General features: G+C 41.4%; 1 protein-coding gene across 11 annotated transcripts in view; it reads left to right on the forward strand.

Annotated features, from left to right (window-relative positions):
- The window catches only part of LOC147324902 (pleckstrin homology domain-containing family A member 5-like), an 89,382-nt gene extending 71,419 nt beyond the window's left edge, over positions 1-17,963 (forward strand). For 5 of the 11 annotated variants that reach the window (XM_086299056.1, XM_086299055.1, XM_086299062.1 and 2 more), the window contains 17 exons: positions 685-804; positions 1,796-1,849; positions 2,687-2,767; positions 5,110-5,172; positions 5,260-5,340; positions 5,953-6,102; positions 6,229-6,330; positions 8,308-8,466; positions 9,540-9,695; positions 10,510-10,630; positions 11,279-11,394; positions 14,441-14,656; positions 14,772-14,933; positions 15,515-15,648; positions 16,030-16,172; positions 16,468-16,552; positions 16,811-17,963. In XM_086299056.1, the coding sequence (XP_086155182.1) occupies positions 685-804; positions 1,796-1,849; positions 2,687-2,767; positions 5,110-5,172; positions 5,260-5,340; positions 5,953-6,102; positions 6,229-6,330; positions 8,308-8,466; positions 9,540-9,695; positions 10,510-10,630; positions 11,279-11,394; positions 14,441-14,656; positions 14,772-14,933; positions 15,515-15,648; positions 16,030-16,172; positions 16,468-16,552; positions 16,811-16,868 (2,001 nt within the window). In that variant the 3' untranslated portion in view covers positions 16,869-17,963. Of the gene's footprint in view, positions 1-684; positions 805-1,795; positions 1,850-2,686; positions 2,768-5,109; positions 5,173-5,259; positions 5,341-5,952; positions 6,103-6,228; positions 6,331-8,307; positions 8,467-9,539; positions 9,696-10,509; positions 10,631-11,278; positions 11,395-14,440; positions 14,657-14,771; positions 14,934-15,514; positions 15,649-16,029; positions 16,173-16,467; positions 16,571-16,810 lie in introns of all 11 variants that reach the window. The other 6 variants (XM_086299057.1, XM_086299059.1, XM_086299058.1 and 3 more) reach the window with 6 other exon arrangements.
- Positions 17,964-18,500: the final 537 nt, after the last annotated feature.

Here is an 18,500-nt window from a genome sequence, read left to right on the forward strand (position 1 = left end):
TGGTCTATGTCAGTCTTCTGGCTACCTAGATTTATATCACTGTGCTGTTCAGCTGAGATACTTCATGCTTGGTTTCTGTACACCTATACAGTCTGGGTTTAACTGGATGTCTTTCAAGGACAATGCTGTTTTCTGATGATGCCACCTACTCTACCCTTCTCCCTCTTTCTGTCCTTCATATCCCTCTAAGACATTGTGACAGAACTCTTTCGAGACAGGTTTAGGCAGATCTGTGTTCCAAGGATTTAGGGTGTGTTCACTTCAGGAGCTCCTTAGACTCTCTTCAGTTCAGTGGAGACTTAAAAACCCTGTCACTCAAACTCTCTAAGCCAGGATCTAGAATTTATGTCAGAGCTGCACACAGTTCTCTGTACTCATTGAGCTTGTAAAGTGTGAAGTCAATTCTGTAATGAGTGCCAACTGTTCTGCTGTTTTGAGTGGACATAAAAGAATGTGCATGCTGCTAGCTAACATGGTACTAAATTGCATGAAACGCAAGACTAGAATGCAGCAACTGTTCACCTACTGGGATCCTGGTACCTCTAAATCTCCTATCCTGGTGTGCTCTCTCTCCTTTCTTCTCACCCCCAATCCCTGCCTCACCCCTGCGGTGTGTCCCTGTTTCACTGTGGCGATGCATCCCCCCCCCCCCCGCCTCCTCCTCTTCCTCCCTCCTCCTTGCAGCCTGAGGAACTGACTTTGCTGCTGATAAAGCTGCGTCGGCAGCAGGCAGAGCTAAACAGTATCCGGGAGCACACTGTAGCACAGCTTATGCAACTAAACATGGATGGCGACAACCCAAAGGTCAGGCCCCCAGGGACATCTCTGCAGGCGTGTATGTTAGCGTGTGGTGTGTATGCCATCTTTATCCACTTCCATTATCCATCTCGATCCGGAGGATTTGTTTGGTCTTCACACATGGCTGATTTAAGAAGGAATTTTCTTCTAACATGACTATGCGTAATGGCTTCATGTTTTTTGTGGACCAGCTACCTTCTCATCAAAATGTGTGGAAATAAAACACTCTTCTTCCAGTTTCAAAATAATTTTGCAACCAGCATCTGACTTAAATCAGTGCATCAGATAATTAGATTTGGGCCATTTTAGCAGGGCAAGCAGCTGATTGAGTCATTTATCCCCCTAAAGAATATAGACAGATGTTATCCGCAGATGAAACTTAAAGCCATTGGCGAGCTTAAAGAGTGACCAACTAATGAGGCTAAGGCCACTGGCATATGTAAAAGTTAATTCAGGATTTTGGGACTTTAAGTCTCCAGACTTAATGCCAGACTGCAGATTTTACCATTAATGATGTAGGTCAACCAGGACTGTTGAAGATTTTTCCATTTTACGGTGTTTTTGTTGTTGCTTTTCTTAATCTACTACTGTGCAGTTAATGCGAGTTTTCCTTGTAGCTATACAAGTTGCCCTGCTTCATTAGGGCAACCTGCTTCATTAGTTTATGTTTGCGTCAGCGGACACACACCACGTTGTGTGGTACTTTGACTTGCCATTGTCTTTGTTTTTTGCATGCACTCGGTCAAGACTAGTCCTGCAGTGTACTCATTCTGTTACCTTTGAAAGTACACCTGGTACCTGACCTGTTTTCTTCACCTTGATTGGTCCTGCTTTCCTTTCTCTCGGGTTATCTTTGGGTACATGACATGCTTGTGTGATTGTGGATGTAAGAGAGAGTGTGACAGAGAGAGCATCAGTGAAAGAATGTGACTTGCCCTTTCTTTTGTCTCACTGTCCTTTTGCCTTTTCTTTGCTCTCTTTTTGCTGCTGATGATAGAACGACATTCTTTCTCACCACCTCCAAAGGAACCTCATGTATTTGGACAATCAGGTGGGGTAATGCATGAATGCATGCCCTGTCTTCTTCTGTCATGACCTCATTTAATGCCTCTGCTTTTATTGTATTAATCCCTGCTCTGCGGCTGTTTTAGTGATTTGCAATCCCAATGCCAGGCTAACTTGTTATCTTTTATTGTGATTTTAAATGGCTAAAAGTTCAGATCGCAGCATTTTTAGCTCACGCTAGTTCATTTACTCACACATTATCCAAATAACTGATCATGACTGTGGACAGTCGTTATTTCTGCCATATAAAGAACACGTAGAGATGAAGGTATCATATTTAACGTCTAAGTGTTTGCAAAGGAATATTAAAGCTTCATCTGCTTTTTTTTAACGATCTTAAGTGCTTTGTGAGTTTTAATTGCTTTGTATATAGCACACAAAGGTCCAGTAAAACCTTTCTAATAATTATAGCAAAAGGAAGCCTTAGATTTGTGTAACCGCTGAGAAATAAGTAATTTTAATTTCCTTGACTTGGACTGATGAGCCTTAGCATTTGTGATTTCTTGCACCTCTTGTAAACGCAGTTCTTTTTACATTCCTACACATCAGCGTTTAATGGGAACTTTTCACTGCTAATAAAAATGAACCTTAGAGCTTTGTACTTCCGTGTCTTCCTGCTCCTGCTCCTGAGCGTCTTCTCTCTGTTGCTGTTAACCATCCCTGTCGTCTCTGGATGCACGTTTCTGTGTGAGTCTACCTCATCCGAGAGCGAGAAAGCGAGAGCGAGTGAGGTGTAATCACACTGTGGGTGTTGTCTCAGAAATGAAAAGCTGCTGTAAACTTTCTGACACTTGCTATATCGCTCCTCTCCACACTGGACTAGATGAAGGAAAATGAGCCTTTAATCGTCATGACTCACACTTTGATTGAGAACTCTGCCCCAAGGCCTCAACTTTACCAGCAAGTAAGGCCAGCCTAAGGCTTTGCTCCACCTCATCCTCACCAGTCGCTGTTGTTCTTTTTGGTCTGTTTTGCAATGCTCCTCCTTCGATGTCCAAGTCCTCACGGCATCTTGAGACTGGTCTCCCTGTATCGTTTGTATTGCTAGCACCTCTTCATCCATTGCTTATGACTGTTCCCTCTTATTATTGAGAAGTCATGCTGATGCAGGCATGACTTTTAAGACTTGGAGAATGTATGAATGCTCCACTGTTGGGTTAAATCTCTTCCTCACTGTGGTGTTTGAATTTATTTGTTTATTTATTTATTTTTCAATAATCCTGCGCAGAATGTGTTCCCTCTCATTACCCGAGCCACCTGAACTTAACAAGATGACTCTAATTAATTTGACTTAATTACATGTTGCTAGTCTTATTGCTTGTCAGTCTAGTTTATTGCCAAATAATTCATGTTTTTGTGGAAAACGGACCCAATTAAGGGCCAGCAGAAGAGCGATCATTAGAGTAAAATGGCATAAATAGATTTTCATGTTTATCATCTATGACGCATGAATATTCTGCTATAGTTAAAGAGAAAAGTATGTACGCGATCTCAGCATCCAGTTTAGAATTTATGTTCAGCCTGCCTTTTCTTGATTTTTTTTTTTTTTGTTTCTGCCTGTGCAAGTTAGCCAGACATTTTTCAGACGTAGGGATTAGCTTAATAACCTTAAGCACCACAGCTTCAATCACTGAATCGACTCTATATCTAAAGTCTGAGGTGGCGATACTGACGAAGATGAATCCTCATATTTTTTAAATTTAGATTAGCACTTATTTATCTGTCTTCATTACTTCCCCTTCACCCCCACTGGTCATTCTGCTGATGGAAAGGATAAAGGGGCCGGCTTGTGTGTGCCGATGGCTATGACATCACATTGCCACTTTTGAGACGCCCCTCGAGGTGTAAAAGTGTTGCTGAGACTCACCCCGTCACTCATTCACTAGCATACCGCCACCTCAACAGCTGCATTCCCACCTGTTCAGCTGACAAAAATCTGTCTTCCTCCTCCTCCTCCCTACGTCTCTTGTATATTAGTCCACGCCACACAAAACCCACAGTGAAGCTCTTCAAGCTGTGGGAGAGTCTGCATGTTCTGTGTGGAATGCCATGTGGTTCTTAAGCCCCACCTGCTTTTAGCTTTACTATGTTCAGCTGCAAAAAAAAAAAAAAAAAAAAAGGTGTTTGTGAGAGAGTGCAGGCGTGGATGTTGATTCAGAAAGTATTTGGACAGTAAGTCACTTTTTTTGTTGCTGTTTTGCTATTTTTGGGCACATTTGATTTGAAATTCAATCATGTCTTTGAGGTTAAAGTGCTAGGTGGTGAATCTAAACCTTTTCAGTTATATCAACCGAGGATTTGGTTTTTTTTTTTATAAGGGCCTGACAGGTATTTTATCTGATATGTGATATATTTGTTTGCTGAAAACCAGACTGAAAGCTTAAAACCAGCAATAAGGAAATGGCTCCAGTCGAGTTCTGGCAGAGTGTCTCAAGTGAATATACAGAGGATGTGCTGTGTCTGTAGGTTGTACACTTTCTAGGAAGGGAATTAAATCTTACACTTGGCACTTTGAGCCTATAGTCATTGAGTCATTTCATATCAAATGTGACTAAAAACACAAAATAACACAGAAATATGTCACTGTCCTGATGTCTGTGGTGTGTACTTATAATATTATAGGTTTAGCAGAGTGGGTGAATGACTATGTGATCTGTTGATTTTTCTGGAAACATGGGATCCAATGCAGCTGCAATGATTTTCTTTGTTTGAGAAGTAGCTGAATGATATCAAGTGGAAACATGGATGACTTTTGGAGTTTTCTGACTAAACACTGACGTTGTAAAATTAATGTAGAAACCATAACCGTACACTTGGGCACTGAACAAAAGTAACAGGGCGCTTTGGCATGCACACGTACACACACAGTCTCTCATTAGTTAACCCCAGATTATGCTGTAGAATACATGATTGGTGGACAAAGCTTATGCGCTAACTTCAGAGTGAAGTAAGCCAGATTGTTTTGTATGTTTTTCCATAAAACCATTGTGCTGATGGAGACAATGACTGTGCATGATGAAACACGAGGCGCAAGAATCAACAGCAGAGACTCTGTTTAGACTGGCCGAGGTCCCACTGCTGGTTTGGTAATGCAGATCGTCTGATTTAGTGAAATATGAGTTCCTTCTGAAGGATAAATCCTGCGGCTCAGTGAGAGAGCTTGGTCTTGACACTGCATTAGATCTCCAGATTCTAATGTGTATGCACAGATTTAGTGCCCCTGTCTAATGCTGTCTCTCTCAACAGATGAGTCCAGAGAACTACAGGGAACAAGCCTATACATGCATGCCAGAAGAAGTGGACACTGATGTAAGTTCAGTGCTGCAGACTTGCATGACATAATGTTCCTTTTAGCTGTACACAGCAGGTCATGACTCGTTATTGGTTTCTCTTCAGACTAAACTTAGCATGCTGTGTGAGCAGGACAAAATGGTCAGGATACAAGAGGAAAAACTGCAGCAGCTGTACAGAGAGAAGGTGACTAATACTGCATTTGTCGTCATGTTCACGCAAAACATTGTCTAAACATGCTTACAAAGATTTGGTATCATGTGCAAAAAATGTAAATTTGAAGGAATGCACAGTTTGCAGTTCCTAAGAGTAAAGTTTCTAAGCATGAAACAGAGCAAGTTAGGAGACAAAGTCTGTAACTATAACTAACTATAGCCTGTAAGTATAACTACCATCATCAGATGGAAAGACTTGTCTGGTTTGCATTGCTTTGTCATATTCAGCAAATCTCACTGACTGTTTTATGTTACTAGTTGATGTGCAGTGATTGTAGGTATAAAGAAAAAATATAAAATCATTTCTAGTCAATTTTGAGTCACAGCTGTGCCCTTTGAACTTTGGATAAGACAATTAAGTAGTTTGAAATGCTTTCTTTAGGCTCTGAGAGGGGCTGATGGGCATTTGTGATTATTTTGACATTTTAAAGATGGGATAACCTCCTGTTTAGTGACAAAACAGCTCAAAACAGTGATGTACAGGAAATATTTAAAAATAATCTACTATTCTGAAATAGTCTTACTGAAGTTTTAATGATGACTGTTGTGCTCTGTGTATTTGACATGATGCGTGTTGCTTCAGCACACTCTGGAGACAGCACTTCTGTCAGCTAGCCAGGAGATAGAGTTGGGCTCCGACAACCCGGCTGCCATGCAGAGTGTCGTGCAGCAGAGAGACTTGCTGCAGAGCGGCCTCCTCAGCACTTGCAGAGAGGTGTCCAGAGTTACTGCCGTAAGTAATACAGTGCATTCATACTCCAGACAATGAAGGCCTCTTGGGGTTTTGTTTTTCAGGAGTATTAATAATATGGTCATTTTTCTTTGTTTGTTGTATAATTGTTGTTTCTATCCTCCCCAGGAGGTGGAGCGGTTATGGAGGGAATATGACAGGATGGAAGGAGATGTGACTATGGCTAAGAACAACCTGCTGGAGCAGCTAGAAGCACTGGGAAGCCCTCAGGTAGGAACATTTTTGACAGTGAGTCTGCTCAACTTCTTCTCTCTAAAGGCCATTAAACTCTGAGCATGTTGGGGAAAAAACAGCACAAAATTGGGCATAGTTTGGAAATGATCTTGTAATGTGTAACATATATATACACACACTGACCAATTGGTCCTCAAGAATCACACTGTGGGGAAAAGAATGAAGCAAAAATCAGGCGATGATGAGCTGGTTCTGGTGTTTTTAAACAAGAAAAGGAAGAAACTGAAATTCTGGATTCAGCCAAATCTCAAGAGAAGGCAGCAGCAGGGAGAGTTTCATGGTTTGATCCAGGAGTTGAAGCTGCATCGCGGCTGCTTTCGTACATATTTCAGGATGTCAGCAGGGCAGTTTGAACTCTTGTTGGCAGAGTCGGCACCACATCTGAAGAGACAGAGAAACTATTTCAGAGAGCCAATAGCAATGACTAGCTGTGTGTCTGAAGTTAAATGGTATCATTTTACTATTTCAGAAGCATCGTATCTTCAGTACCGGTGTGCGTTTTGAGCTACTTTGTTGCCAAATGCAGTGGTCAGATTGGTCAGATCGGTTTATTTGCAGGTAAAAAATCTGAAAAATCTATTTAAAAAATACAAAGTCAACAACTTCGTCCTGTGAGATTATACAGTCAGTGTGAACAGCTGCGTTAAGCATCGATGAGTCTGGAAAATATTTTTAACACACAAATTTTTCGCTTCCATGTGAAAAGACCTTAACTCTAACTCGACATTAAGTGTGTAGAAATATGCTGATAATTTTGTAAACAATCCAGCACTGACACATTTGATGTTTAGTTTGCCATGGCTAAGCATTTCAGTAAGTACTATATACTCACTATACAACTCGCTTCTCACGCTGAACCCGTTAGGTTAGACCGAGTCACTCACGCAGGAAGAGTTCGGCTGTTTCTATGTGATTGAATGATGGGTGCAGATGGATGAAGTGCTGGGGACTTGATTCTTAATTTAATTACCGATTTGGCAAAAGAAGATGCCCCACAGTGCTCTAGGCTAGCAGTAGCAGCTGTGCCTTTCATCTTGACCCAAAGTTGTGTTTACAGAAGTGCTCTTGTTCTGGTTGAGTCACTGTAGTTTTGGTTCTCTGGTTTAGCGTCATGATTTTTTTTTTGTTGCCTGATAGGGTTTTTTTTAACGAAGCGCGCTCTCAGTAGCTATCATGATATCATCATTCTTGTGAATTCCTTTTGGCTAAAGTAATGGTGTAGTGAAAATCTGATACTGCGGCTGACCTGCTTGGCATACTTGCAGATTCATACACTGCAGAGCTGCAGAGAAATCTGTAAACCTACTCAACCTTTTTGCAGACACGTTTTCTGGACTTTGGGAGAAAAATATGGAGAGAAGTAAATGGAGATCAAAGCAACACAGGGGGTGATTGATGACCGTTGCAAGGATGGAGCAGGTCTTAATTAAGTTTGTCTTTTATCTTCTCTTTCATCAAGGAAGAGGTGCAGAGACAAAAAGAAATTGTTCTAGCAGTTATTCCTGGCTTGTACTGAGTAATGATAATTTAGAATAGAGAAGTCAGAGGGCCAGCAGGGAGTCTGGACATCCTCTTCTTAAGTCCATCTCACAAAGACCAACCTGCCAACAGCGAGGGGGAGATAATTACCTGTCTTTTTTTCTTCCCCTTTTCCAATCCTAATCTCTCCTCTGATTATCGTGTTGTGAGGCTAGTATCTCTCGCAGACAGTTGGAGCCTGATCAGATCTGTGTCTCCGCTGACTGCACACCTTAGCAGATACAGACATTACCCTTTTACTGTTCTTTTGCGATGCCATCATGCTAATTTTTTTCACTTCAGCTTTCTGTCTGCCTTCTGTGTGTTAGTTTTATTTGCTATAGACCTCCACCTTAGATCTCAGTCTGCAGGTGTTTTTTTTTGTTGTTGTTGTTGTCGTTTGTTGACGTGCGTCTGTTTTCTGTGCACACCCAGACAGAACCACCCAGCCAGCAGCATGTCCGCATCCAGAAAGAGCTGTGGAGGATTCAAGATGTGATGGAGGCCCTGAATAAACACAAAGCCCAGAGAAATGCTCTTGATGGGATGGGTTTCTATGGGCCCAAAGCCAACTTCAGTAAGCACAAAAATGAGGTGAGGCACCACTTGTAGAAAAAGAAAACTGAACACCTGGTCTGACAGGATGCTGAAACAATAAGGCATTTTAAATCATCATTTACTGTTCCTAGCTTTTCAAATGTGAGAAAGAGTTTTTCTTTTTTTCCTGCCTAAGGCTTCAGTCACACAGGCCTTGAAACTGATTAGCAACCATCTGGCAATTACTGGTTGTGAGGCAAAAAAAGTGTATTACCTGACCGGTCATGAGTGATTGGAGGCAATTGGTGTGAAATTAATTGCTAAAGTCCCAGTCAAACAGACCTGGAGACTAGCCAGTGACCTTACTGGCAGTCACCAGTGTGAAGGTGGTGTCAAAGAGGTATATAGTTTGGTTGTTAGTAGGTTGCCTGTAGTTTGTAAGGAAGATGCCGACTTGGCTGCAAAAACAAACTACATGCCAAGCAGTACTGAAACAAAGACCATTTCCCTTTAAAGTAAAAGTTCCGCCATTTGAAATGCATGCATGTTGTGCAGCACTCTTTCAAGTTTCACCTCAGTTGAAAATATCTAGCGTTTGCAAACCAGTTGGCATCTTTCCTGCGAAATGCCACTACAATCCAAGTTTTTTTGTGTAGTGTTCTCTTTGTAATCGTTTTCACGTGACCACAGTCGGCAATCGGCGGTTGTTTAGGAGTTGCTGACTAGTCTCTAGGCCTGTGTAAGGCTTTGGACAGGTGGTTGTCATTACAAGCAAATTAAAGATGTGAGCTTAACGGTAATTTTTTCACCTTTTATTGGAGTTAATTAATGGGGAAAATTGATCATAAAAAAATAAACCCACATCACCAGCAGTTTTGAAGATGATAATCGACGTAAGCTGAGGGCTCTAAATGCCCACCCCACTCATGGATGGTGTGAGTAGTGGTGTCTGGAGGAATGTGTCACTCAAGCCATAACAGCATCTGGAGCGCTCTCTCTGGCTAATCAACTGTTTAGCCCATCCTGTGGCCCAGAGCTACTCTATACCAGATGGCTGTAGCCCTGAGCCTGTATGGTGGCGCCATGTGTCACCTTGCTTCCTGTGCTGTCATACCCAATATAATCCCCAGGAGGAGGACTCTGTACCCCCACGGCCACCCCTACCCCAGTCTTACGAGCCCAACCCCCCCACCGTGCCCCCTATGCCGTCTCATCCCGGCGTGCGCCCTTCATCACTCCACAAGCCAGAGGACAGGAAGGCCAATCACAGGAATAGCACGCACAGCGTAAGCCTGTTGACCTCTTGGTTGACCCTGCCCTCAGCTGTATCATCCCATGTCCATGATGATGAGTTCACTTTGATTTCCATAAATATCTCGTGTCTGTTGCATTTTTTTTTTCCATTTGTTCCCGTCATTGTACAGCATAATTTACTTTTCAGTTATTTGGTTGAAGTCCAGCTTGTGTTTTTATTTTTGTTTTGTTTTGTTTTTATTTTGTTTTTGACTAAATTACCACATCCCCCTTTTCTGTCTCATCCTTTATGTTGAAATGTAATATTTTTTTGGGTCTGTTTGTTTCGCCATATCGAAGTTTGAATGTGTCTGCCCACCTTTTGTCTGAGTATTTCACACATTTAAATTTAAGGTGGCTCAGTCTGCAGGGTTTTTCCTGTTTTCCGAGCAGGGATTTTGGAGCTGAATTAGTGCAGTCGCCTCATGTGCAGTACAGGCAAACCGTTTTTATTGCTTAAATCTATTTGTTTTCATGTTATTTCTGAGGCGTCGATAAACTATAAGTTTATTATGTATGAGTAAATGAAACTACAATTAACAAATACGATTAAAAGAAAATATTTCTATTACAGTGCTTGTTATTTTCCTCTGTAGGGGGCACGAAAACGTCTCAAAGCAGAAAAAACCCTGGTCAATGAAGAATTTTATTTTATTTTTTCATCTTAAGTCATTCTGTAAGAGATAATGACACGCTGAGTTATGCAGAGTTTGTTTACAAACTGACTACATTTCAGAGTTTTTCTCATTTGTGTTGACCTCTTTTTTTTTCTTTCTTTTTTTTAACCCCCCAATTTCTCGTCTCCAGGGTCCTGACTACAGACTGTACAAAAGTGAGCCAGAACTCACCACAGTGGCCGAAGTGGATGAGAATAATGGAGAAGACAGATCTGAATATCCATCTGATAGAGAACATGTTGGAAATAAAGGTACTTTGGAGAGATACTGGTGCAGTTTCGCAGTGAAGCCTAGTGTATAAAAATACAATAGAGTGGTCATTTTAGTCTGTATAAAACTGGAGCTTTTTATCATGGGACTAACAAAGTCTACACATTGTGATCGCTCCCTTTTAGAGTATTTGAGGGCTCTCTAGTGGAAACATTTACACGCTCAGAAGGTGAACAGCATATGGAGTGCACTATGCTGTAAATATGGAGTGATTTCTGACACAAACCTTGTCTCTAACACAATTTGAGTTGGCATTTGGATTATTTGGATCTAGGTCAGTATATCACAAAGTAACTCTCATGGCAACCATAATTTTGCTGGTTACCATGGATACAGTGAGATTTGCACCTGCATGCATCTTTTTAAACTTGGCCAAAACATGTGAGCTATAATATTTGTTTACTGTATTTAAACTTTCTGCCACCAAACATGTGATGTGAATAGATGAGCTGAATTTACCACAAAAGGGAAATTGATCTACATTTATTGAAGAGCTTGCAGGTCTTTTTTTTGTTGGATGGAAAGTGTTAATTAAAATACCACCTGTAATTGACCCTATCTAATTTTTTACTATAATGTGATTTCAGTTTGACCTTTTATTGATCTCTTGTCTTCTTTTCTGTGGGTAGGTATGTCCTATCCAGTTGGTATCGTCCCACCAAGGACCAAATCTCCAGTGCCTGATTCCTCCTCCATAGCTTCATATGTTACATTAAGAAAGAGCAGGAAGCCTGACCCTAGAACGGTGAGACCTTGGGCTTTAATAATAACTAAAATGTTCTTAGCATTTGTAGATTTGGATCTATCGGACAATAGAAAAACAAACGAAATACAGTCACGATCAGGACTATAGTCAAAAAAAGACTGGTATATATATCTGCAGTTTTTTTTTTTTTTTTTTTTTTCTTTTCTAAATGACATCAGAAACAGCAGTATGCGACATTACGTGATGGCAGAGCTTCAGTTCATCCTTTGTCATTTTTTTTTTTTTTTTTTTTTTTTTTAATAAATAGGACAGGGGGAATGAATGAGAGAAAGAGGGGGAGAGAAAGAAAGAAAACCAAAGGGGAGAAGAGACGGTGAGAAGGGGGGGGAAGAGAGAGAAAAAAAAAAAAGAACTCCTGGGTCACCTGTATGGAGAAAAAAAAAAAACAAACAAAAAAAACAAACAGAGGAGACAGCAAACAACAAAGAGCAACATAATAATAGAGAAAACAAAGCACCATCACAATAAACTAGCTAGTCATAGATATCAATATTTACTAAATAATAAACGATATTGTGCAGCACGCAAGATAGACAGCGCACAGTGTGCTTTGAGGCAGCAGCCAAGAAAGCTTTAGTCCGCGTCTGTGAATACCCATGTGTGCATACCTGTGTGGATCAGCATGCTTGCATTCCAAAGGTTTCTCCATGTAATGATCTGCTAGGGAGTGTGGGGGGGCCACAGCCCCGTCCTCCAGGGTGTGAAGTGGGTATGGAGGAGATCAAAACTCCAGACATCCAGAGGCCCCCAGAACACAAGAGACCATGGAAGACCAACAGAGGGGCAGCCGCACCACTGTTCCAGTAAGAGCTGAGGAGAGTCCCAGATGAGGGCTCGCCCAGCAGCCGCAGTTATTTAGATTTGGTAGTATGGCTTTCTGACCTTCCTGCGTTCCTATATACATACTTGGACGAAGGCCCAGGCAAAGGGGAAACGAGCAGGAATTAAGTCAGATACAGCAGCGGTCCCCAACCCCCGGGTCACGGACCGGTACCAATCCGTGAGTCGTTTGGTACCGGGCCACAATAGTTGAGGCTTGTGTGTGAAATTTATGGGGTTTTTTAGGGTTTTTATCATTATTTTTTTTTATGGTTTTTATCGTTAACTCAGTTTCCCTAGGTCTTTTCCCGTGTGTTATGAATAAATCTTCTTTTATTTTTTTGTACCATTACTGGTTTTATTTTGTTGTATTTATCCACAACACCTTAAAGGCCGGTCCATGAAAATTTTGTCGGACATAAAGCGGTCCGTGGCGCAAAAAAGGTTGGGGACCGCTGAGATACAGCAAGAAAGTTGGAGCTCAGCTAGAAGTGGGTTGTAAGGCAGCTTGCAGGTGTGCAGCAACTATGGCCAGGCTAAAGTAGCTTAATTGTTTGTGCTATCTGCAGATTGCCAGTTGTGTAGAGGAGTATCAGCTGAGCCCTTAGTTGATGTAGCCCGGTACTGTGTTTGGCTTGCCTTGATAATTTTTTGGCTTTGTGGTCCGCCTGAATTAACGCTTTCTCAATTAATAATGATTATGGGCAGCTGTGAACTAACCACAGTTAATTTTGAATTGTGATTACTCCTCTCCTAATTGGTTGTTTTGCTTGTAAGCTGCTGGTTGAAAACTCACATGTGCAGTAAAGGCCAGCTGTCACATGGTGAGGGTGTGACTCATGCTGCCATAAAGTAGATGCCAAACTGTATTTAAACAGTTTCCAGCCACGAATCCTATCAACTTAAACACACTAACCATATCATTAGTGCACCACACTGCAGGGTGTGTCCTGCTTTTGCTGCGCCTGTGTAACTTTGACCGTTAATGGACATGTAGTACAAATGAAAATAGATAAACGCACAATATTTCTCTAGGCTTATGTGCTTTAGCACTTGGTGCTAAGAGAGCATGCCTAAGGCGTAAGAGTTCAACTTTAGATCCTGGGAGAAATAACAAATGAGTTTCAGTGGACTCGTCTCTGTGCTTGTCCTGTTAGACCTCAGTGCGGCATTCAGTACTGTTGACCATAATATTTTATTACAGAGATGTATAGTGCATGCCATAATTATTAAAGGTACTGCGCTGGAGTGGTTTGAATCATATCTATCTAATATACAGCAATAACATACATTTTCATTGCTATGCAGGTGACACCCAGCTTCATCTGTCATTAAAGTTTCATGACGCACACAAATTGGTTAAACTGCAGGAACGTCTTAAAGAAATAAAGACCTGGATGAGCTCTAATTTCCTGCTTCTGAATTTGGATAAAACTGAGGTTGTTGTACACACTGCAGGGTGTGTCCTGCTTTACTGTGTCAGTGTGAGTATGAACATGGATCGATGTGTAATGAAAATAGGTGATTGCACAAACTCCCTCTAGGCTTATGTACTTCAGCCTATGGTATTAAAAGAGTATGCACTTAGGTCCCAGGATATCTTGGACAGTGTGGACAGTGGGGACTATGTCCTTGACCTCTGGACTGAGTTTACATCTGCCTACCCTCCAGTGTGGCACAGACCTGAGAATGAACAACTTCTCCTCAGTTCACTTCACATCAGCCTCTCCTGCTCAGGCATTAACAAGCCCCCAGCCGCTCTGAGGGCACCCATGTGTTCCAGCGGGAGCGTGCAAGCGCACAACAGCCAGGTTGTTTGGCCTTTTGCCAAATGTAGCTCAAAGAGAGCAAATATTTAACAATTTCTCAGTCATTATGTTAAGTCCAAAGTGTCTGTCCTGTTTGTTACTTTTGTTTAAAAAAGTAAAATGTTTTCCAGTACATACATTAAGGGTAGAGATTATTCTTCTTTGTAAAGTTTAGACTTTTTTTAAACCGTGCCTAGTTCATCACGCTGCAAATGCTGCGTCATGTGAAACAACCCAAGTAGGCAATGACACCATGTAACTTCAGATCTCTACCATGCACACAATTGGGGATCACAGTAAAAAAAGTTACCATGGCGGCAACCTCGTAGTGCTGAATGTCTTCACAGTAATGCTATATCATTATTAAATTATATTCTGTTGTCGTCTCTGGCCAACAGGAGCGTCCACGCAGTGCAGTGGAGCAGCAGCTGTGTGCTGTGGAGAGCAGCCGACCCAGGATGAGCGTGGAGGAGCAGCTGGAGAGGATCCGTCGCCACCAGCAGGGTACCCTCAGGGAGAAGAAAAAAAGCCTCAGCATCAGGGGTAGCAGCCAGGAGAACACACCCTCTCGCAGCCACTCATTTACTAAAGAAAACCATTACCGCAACACGCAGGTACTGGCTGAGTGACTCAGACCCTATTTGACATTAGGGTAGCTCTGAAGTCAGAAGATGTTCATATGATATAATGTCTCTGCTTCTTTTATGTTTCATAATTTATTTCTTTTAGTTTCAAGTGAGACGCAGAGATGAGGTGATAAGCAGTGACATTCAGGAGCTGGAGGCCTCTCTCAGGCAGCAGGAGGTGGTGGGGGAGCAGGAGACGCCCGCTGAGGAGATAGCTCGTCTCAAAGAATCCTCCCAGGCTGATCACTTTAATGTCGACCGAGAGGTACGGCACAGCAGTTAGCCGTCGTTCCCATCAGCCTGCTGGTTTTTTTACAAGCCATTACTCAGAGGGCTAATACTGTCATGGGCAAATTATTATGAAGGTGCCGTTTACCAACAGAACATCATGTATTATCAATTCAATTGTTAATACTGCAGGAAAAAAAAGTTTCAACTGGAATGGAGAAGTTAACAACTTATAACTGTATAAGCGTTGTTCAGGCTAACTGAACATTACACAAAGGCCTCTGTGCCAAAATCTTTTCATGGGATGCTCATAAGCTACCAACATGATTTGCATGACTTGCTGCCTTGAGAAGAGTTCACGGCCTTGCTTTAGATTACATCGGTGAACTTCTTACAGTTGATCTCTGCGTAGTACAGAATGCCTCAGAGTAATTGACAGTGACACTCCATTTACTTCTAAACACCCAAAATGTAAAATAGTCTTCCTGCACAATAGATGCCGATCAGGGTAATAATGTTGTTTGCACAGAAGTGGAATTTTCTGTGTCAGTTTAGAAAACCATTCATTTGTACCAAATGTGCTAAATAAGTGTTTCTTGTCTGGTGGCTGTTCCTCAGCTTTCTGTGCCTGACAAAGTGCTCATTCCTGAGCGTTACATTGAATCGGACCCTGAGGAGGCTCTGAGTCCTGAGCAGGAGGCTGATAAGCAGAGAAAAGTCGACCGCATCAAAGCCCTCATAGCCAAAAACAGGTAAGCACACTGTCATGATCCATCTAAATCAGTAATCGGTTATTAGCATGGACAGGTCTGCTCAAGCCTTGAATATTAGATAAGGATACTACGGTGAAAGAGCCAGCTTTGCAGGTGAGCAGATGTTGTGCATGAAATTCCTTCTAAAAGTAAAAGGTAAGTTTAGGGTCATAGCATAGATGTCTCATGCGCTTGGCATGCAGATCCATGCCTCAAATGTGCAGAAAAGGTCTATTTGCTCATCTCTGAGCCACTGTGGCATTTTATTCTAAATGTCAGTGCCCTCATATTGATTTTTAAAAACTGGCCTGTTTGTTGGTAATTAGAAGTTGTCCGTCGCATGCTGTAGAGAAAACCTTGCTGTTTTGTGTTTGCTCCTAGCATGCAGAATGTGCTGCCTAGTCTGGCTCTGAGCCCTGAGGAGGAGACTGAAGAGGAGGTTACTGTACAGGAAAAGGAGAAGATGATTAATATCTCCTATGAGCTGGCAGCCGAGGCCTCCAAACGCAGCAAGCTGGTAGCAGGTACGTCTCTAGAGAGACGAGAGGGTGGAGGTGGGGTGGTTGGATCAAAGAAAACGCATGCAATAAAACAAAAGCTGGTGGGAGCCTGTTCTTAGAAACAAACTGTAGCTGCTTTCATTGTGTATGTGTTAGGTAATTTACTTACTACTTACTCAGTAGCTTTTTCAGTAATTTCACTCACTTTAGTGATTATTTCTGTTTTATTTAGCCATTCACTCATTATCAACTGTTCTAATTTGTTGTTTTGTCATTTCATGCGTGCGCCTGTGCTCACCATGTTGTCGTTTCGTTGCAGTGAAAAGCCTGTCGTCCTCTTCCCCACCCCATCCGCAGTCTCCCACCACCACACCCCCCCAGCTCACTGACGGTTCTCACTTCATGTGTGTGTAGTAGCATCAGTAAGGGCCTCCATCCACCCTTTTTTCACTCATACTCATAATGCTGAAGTGTTTTGATTGTTAAATTTGATTTCTGGGGTTTTAAAAAAGCATTTCAGGATAATTAGTTGGGTTCATTTCACGTAACAATGCGGGGAGTTTGTTCTCTATGTGTTGCGGTATCACTAATACACTGTTGTATAGCAGAACTATGAGGGAATCTCACTATAATTTCACTTCTGTCCTTTTGTTCTGCTTCAGCCCAGGCTCTGGCCTCAGTGAAAACCTACACATGAAGGAAGCCGCTGGGGAGGCCTGAAGCGGCTCCTGAGGACTTTCCTAAAGAGTTCAGCACAAGGCCTTTGGCTACAGAGTGAAACTGCCTACTTCATACTCATGGGTCTCAACCTCTGACTTCTGTATTGCTCACTGTGACGTCTTAAGCTCCTCCCTCTTCGGGGGGCAACAATCTTCTCAACCTGGCAAGACAGCACATGGATTCATACCGTTTTACTGCTGCAGTTTCAGTTTTTACAAGGCTTTTATAATCATTTTTATTATTTATATGGTTTTATTAGGTTTTTGTGTTCGAATCTGGGCCAAAGTCTATCTGTATATACAGGAGGCTAATAGACTGAACTCTGTTCTGAGCCTGATAGCCTGTGGCAGAGTATGTTGGTCTGTTATACGTTTTCATTCATGTTTCATCAACTGTTCGAAAAAGTTTCAGAAGCAAGTTTCACATTTTCTCTGCATTTAATTAAGCCTTTAATAATTCACTTAATTTTTTCCCCCCACACATTCGACATCATCTAACCAGGCATATTTATCCATTTATTGTAAAGAACATGTGTCTATGCTAAAGATGAGTAGATAAAAGATATAGATCCCTCCATTATTATATAAGGAGGAACCATTTTATTGCTGCAGACTAAGAGTATTTGTAATTTCTCATACTTCTGAGTTCTAATTATTTAAAGATGGGATTTGAAGTCCCTGGCACTTTGTTGCCAATGCATATGTGAATGTTCTGACTTGAGTCAATCTATACTGTCCTTTTTTTTTAAATTGCTGAGAGATATATTTAAACTGAGAGATGGAAAAAGAGATCTTGATTATATTTTATGACAAAAAATCGAGAACATTTATGACATGTTGGTTTGGAGCCCTGGAACTAAAAGAAAACAGGATAAGGATGTGTAAAAAGCAATAGAAATAACCCCTTTCTGAATCTGAGATAATTTTTTGTGTGTACAAAGTGTAATTATCAGAGATTTACTGTGTATATAATGTACATGGTATATCTGGATGGGAGGATATGTTCAACATACAGTTACATACTAGATTTAATTTGCAAATGTTCATATCCCATCTGTTTTATATCATGTTAAATAAATGTTTCTGTTCCTAATGAGTGGTTGTGTTATGCTCTTTATCTCCCCTGTAGCTACATGCAGTAGAGATGCTGACCAAAAGGGAGTTTGACTCAAGCCTGCAACATAATCAAAGATTACATTCTCAAAAACTGTTGACCGAAAGAATTTTACTTATTTAAATGAACTCCAGCTTAAATAGACCCCAAAATATAAAAATCGCATGCATGGAAAGTGTTAAATTGACTCCAAAATATAGATTTAAAAAGCGTTTCCCCCATGACGGTTACACTTTTACTATGAATTCACTTATAGGATTTTTTTGAATTGTTGAGTCCCTCATGCAAAATTGCATGCCTCTGGTTCAAATAGTAATCAAAAACAATCAAATATAAGATATGATTTCATTTGATTTACCAAGCATGAATGACAGTTTAAATGAGGGGCTGTGGCTCCCTCTGGTGGTCATCTAGCTGTAGCAACATGGACCATATTTTTGCATTCACAACAGGTTTCTAACATTAATCATAGCATTCATAAATTATTAATAGGCCACTTTTGGGTGGCCATGTTGTAGA

This window comes from Aulonocara sp. 'chitande type north' Nkhata Bay, linkage group LG7, assembly GCF_057382095.1.
Source record: "Aulonocara sp. 'chitande type north' Nkhata Bay isolate Kocher_YH1m ecotype deep benthic linkage group LG7, A_spYH_male_GT1.1, whole genome shotgun sequence".
NCBI classification, from domain to species: domain Eukaryota; kingdom Metazoa; phylum Chordata; class Actinopteri; order Cichliformes; family Cichlidae; genus Aulonocara; species Aulonocara sp. 'chitande type north' Nkhata Bay.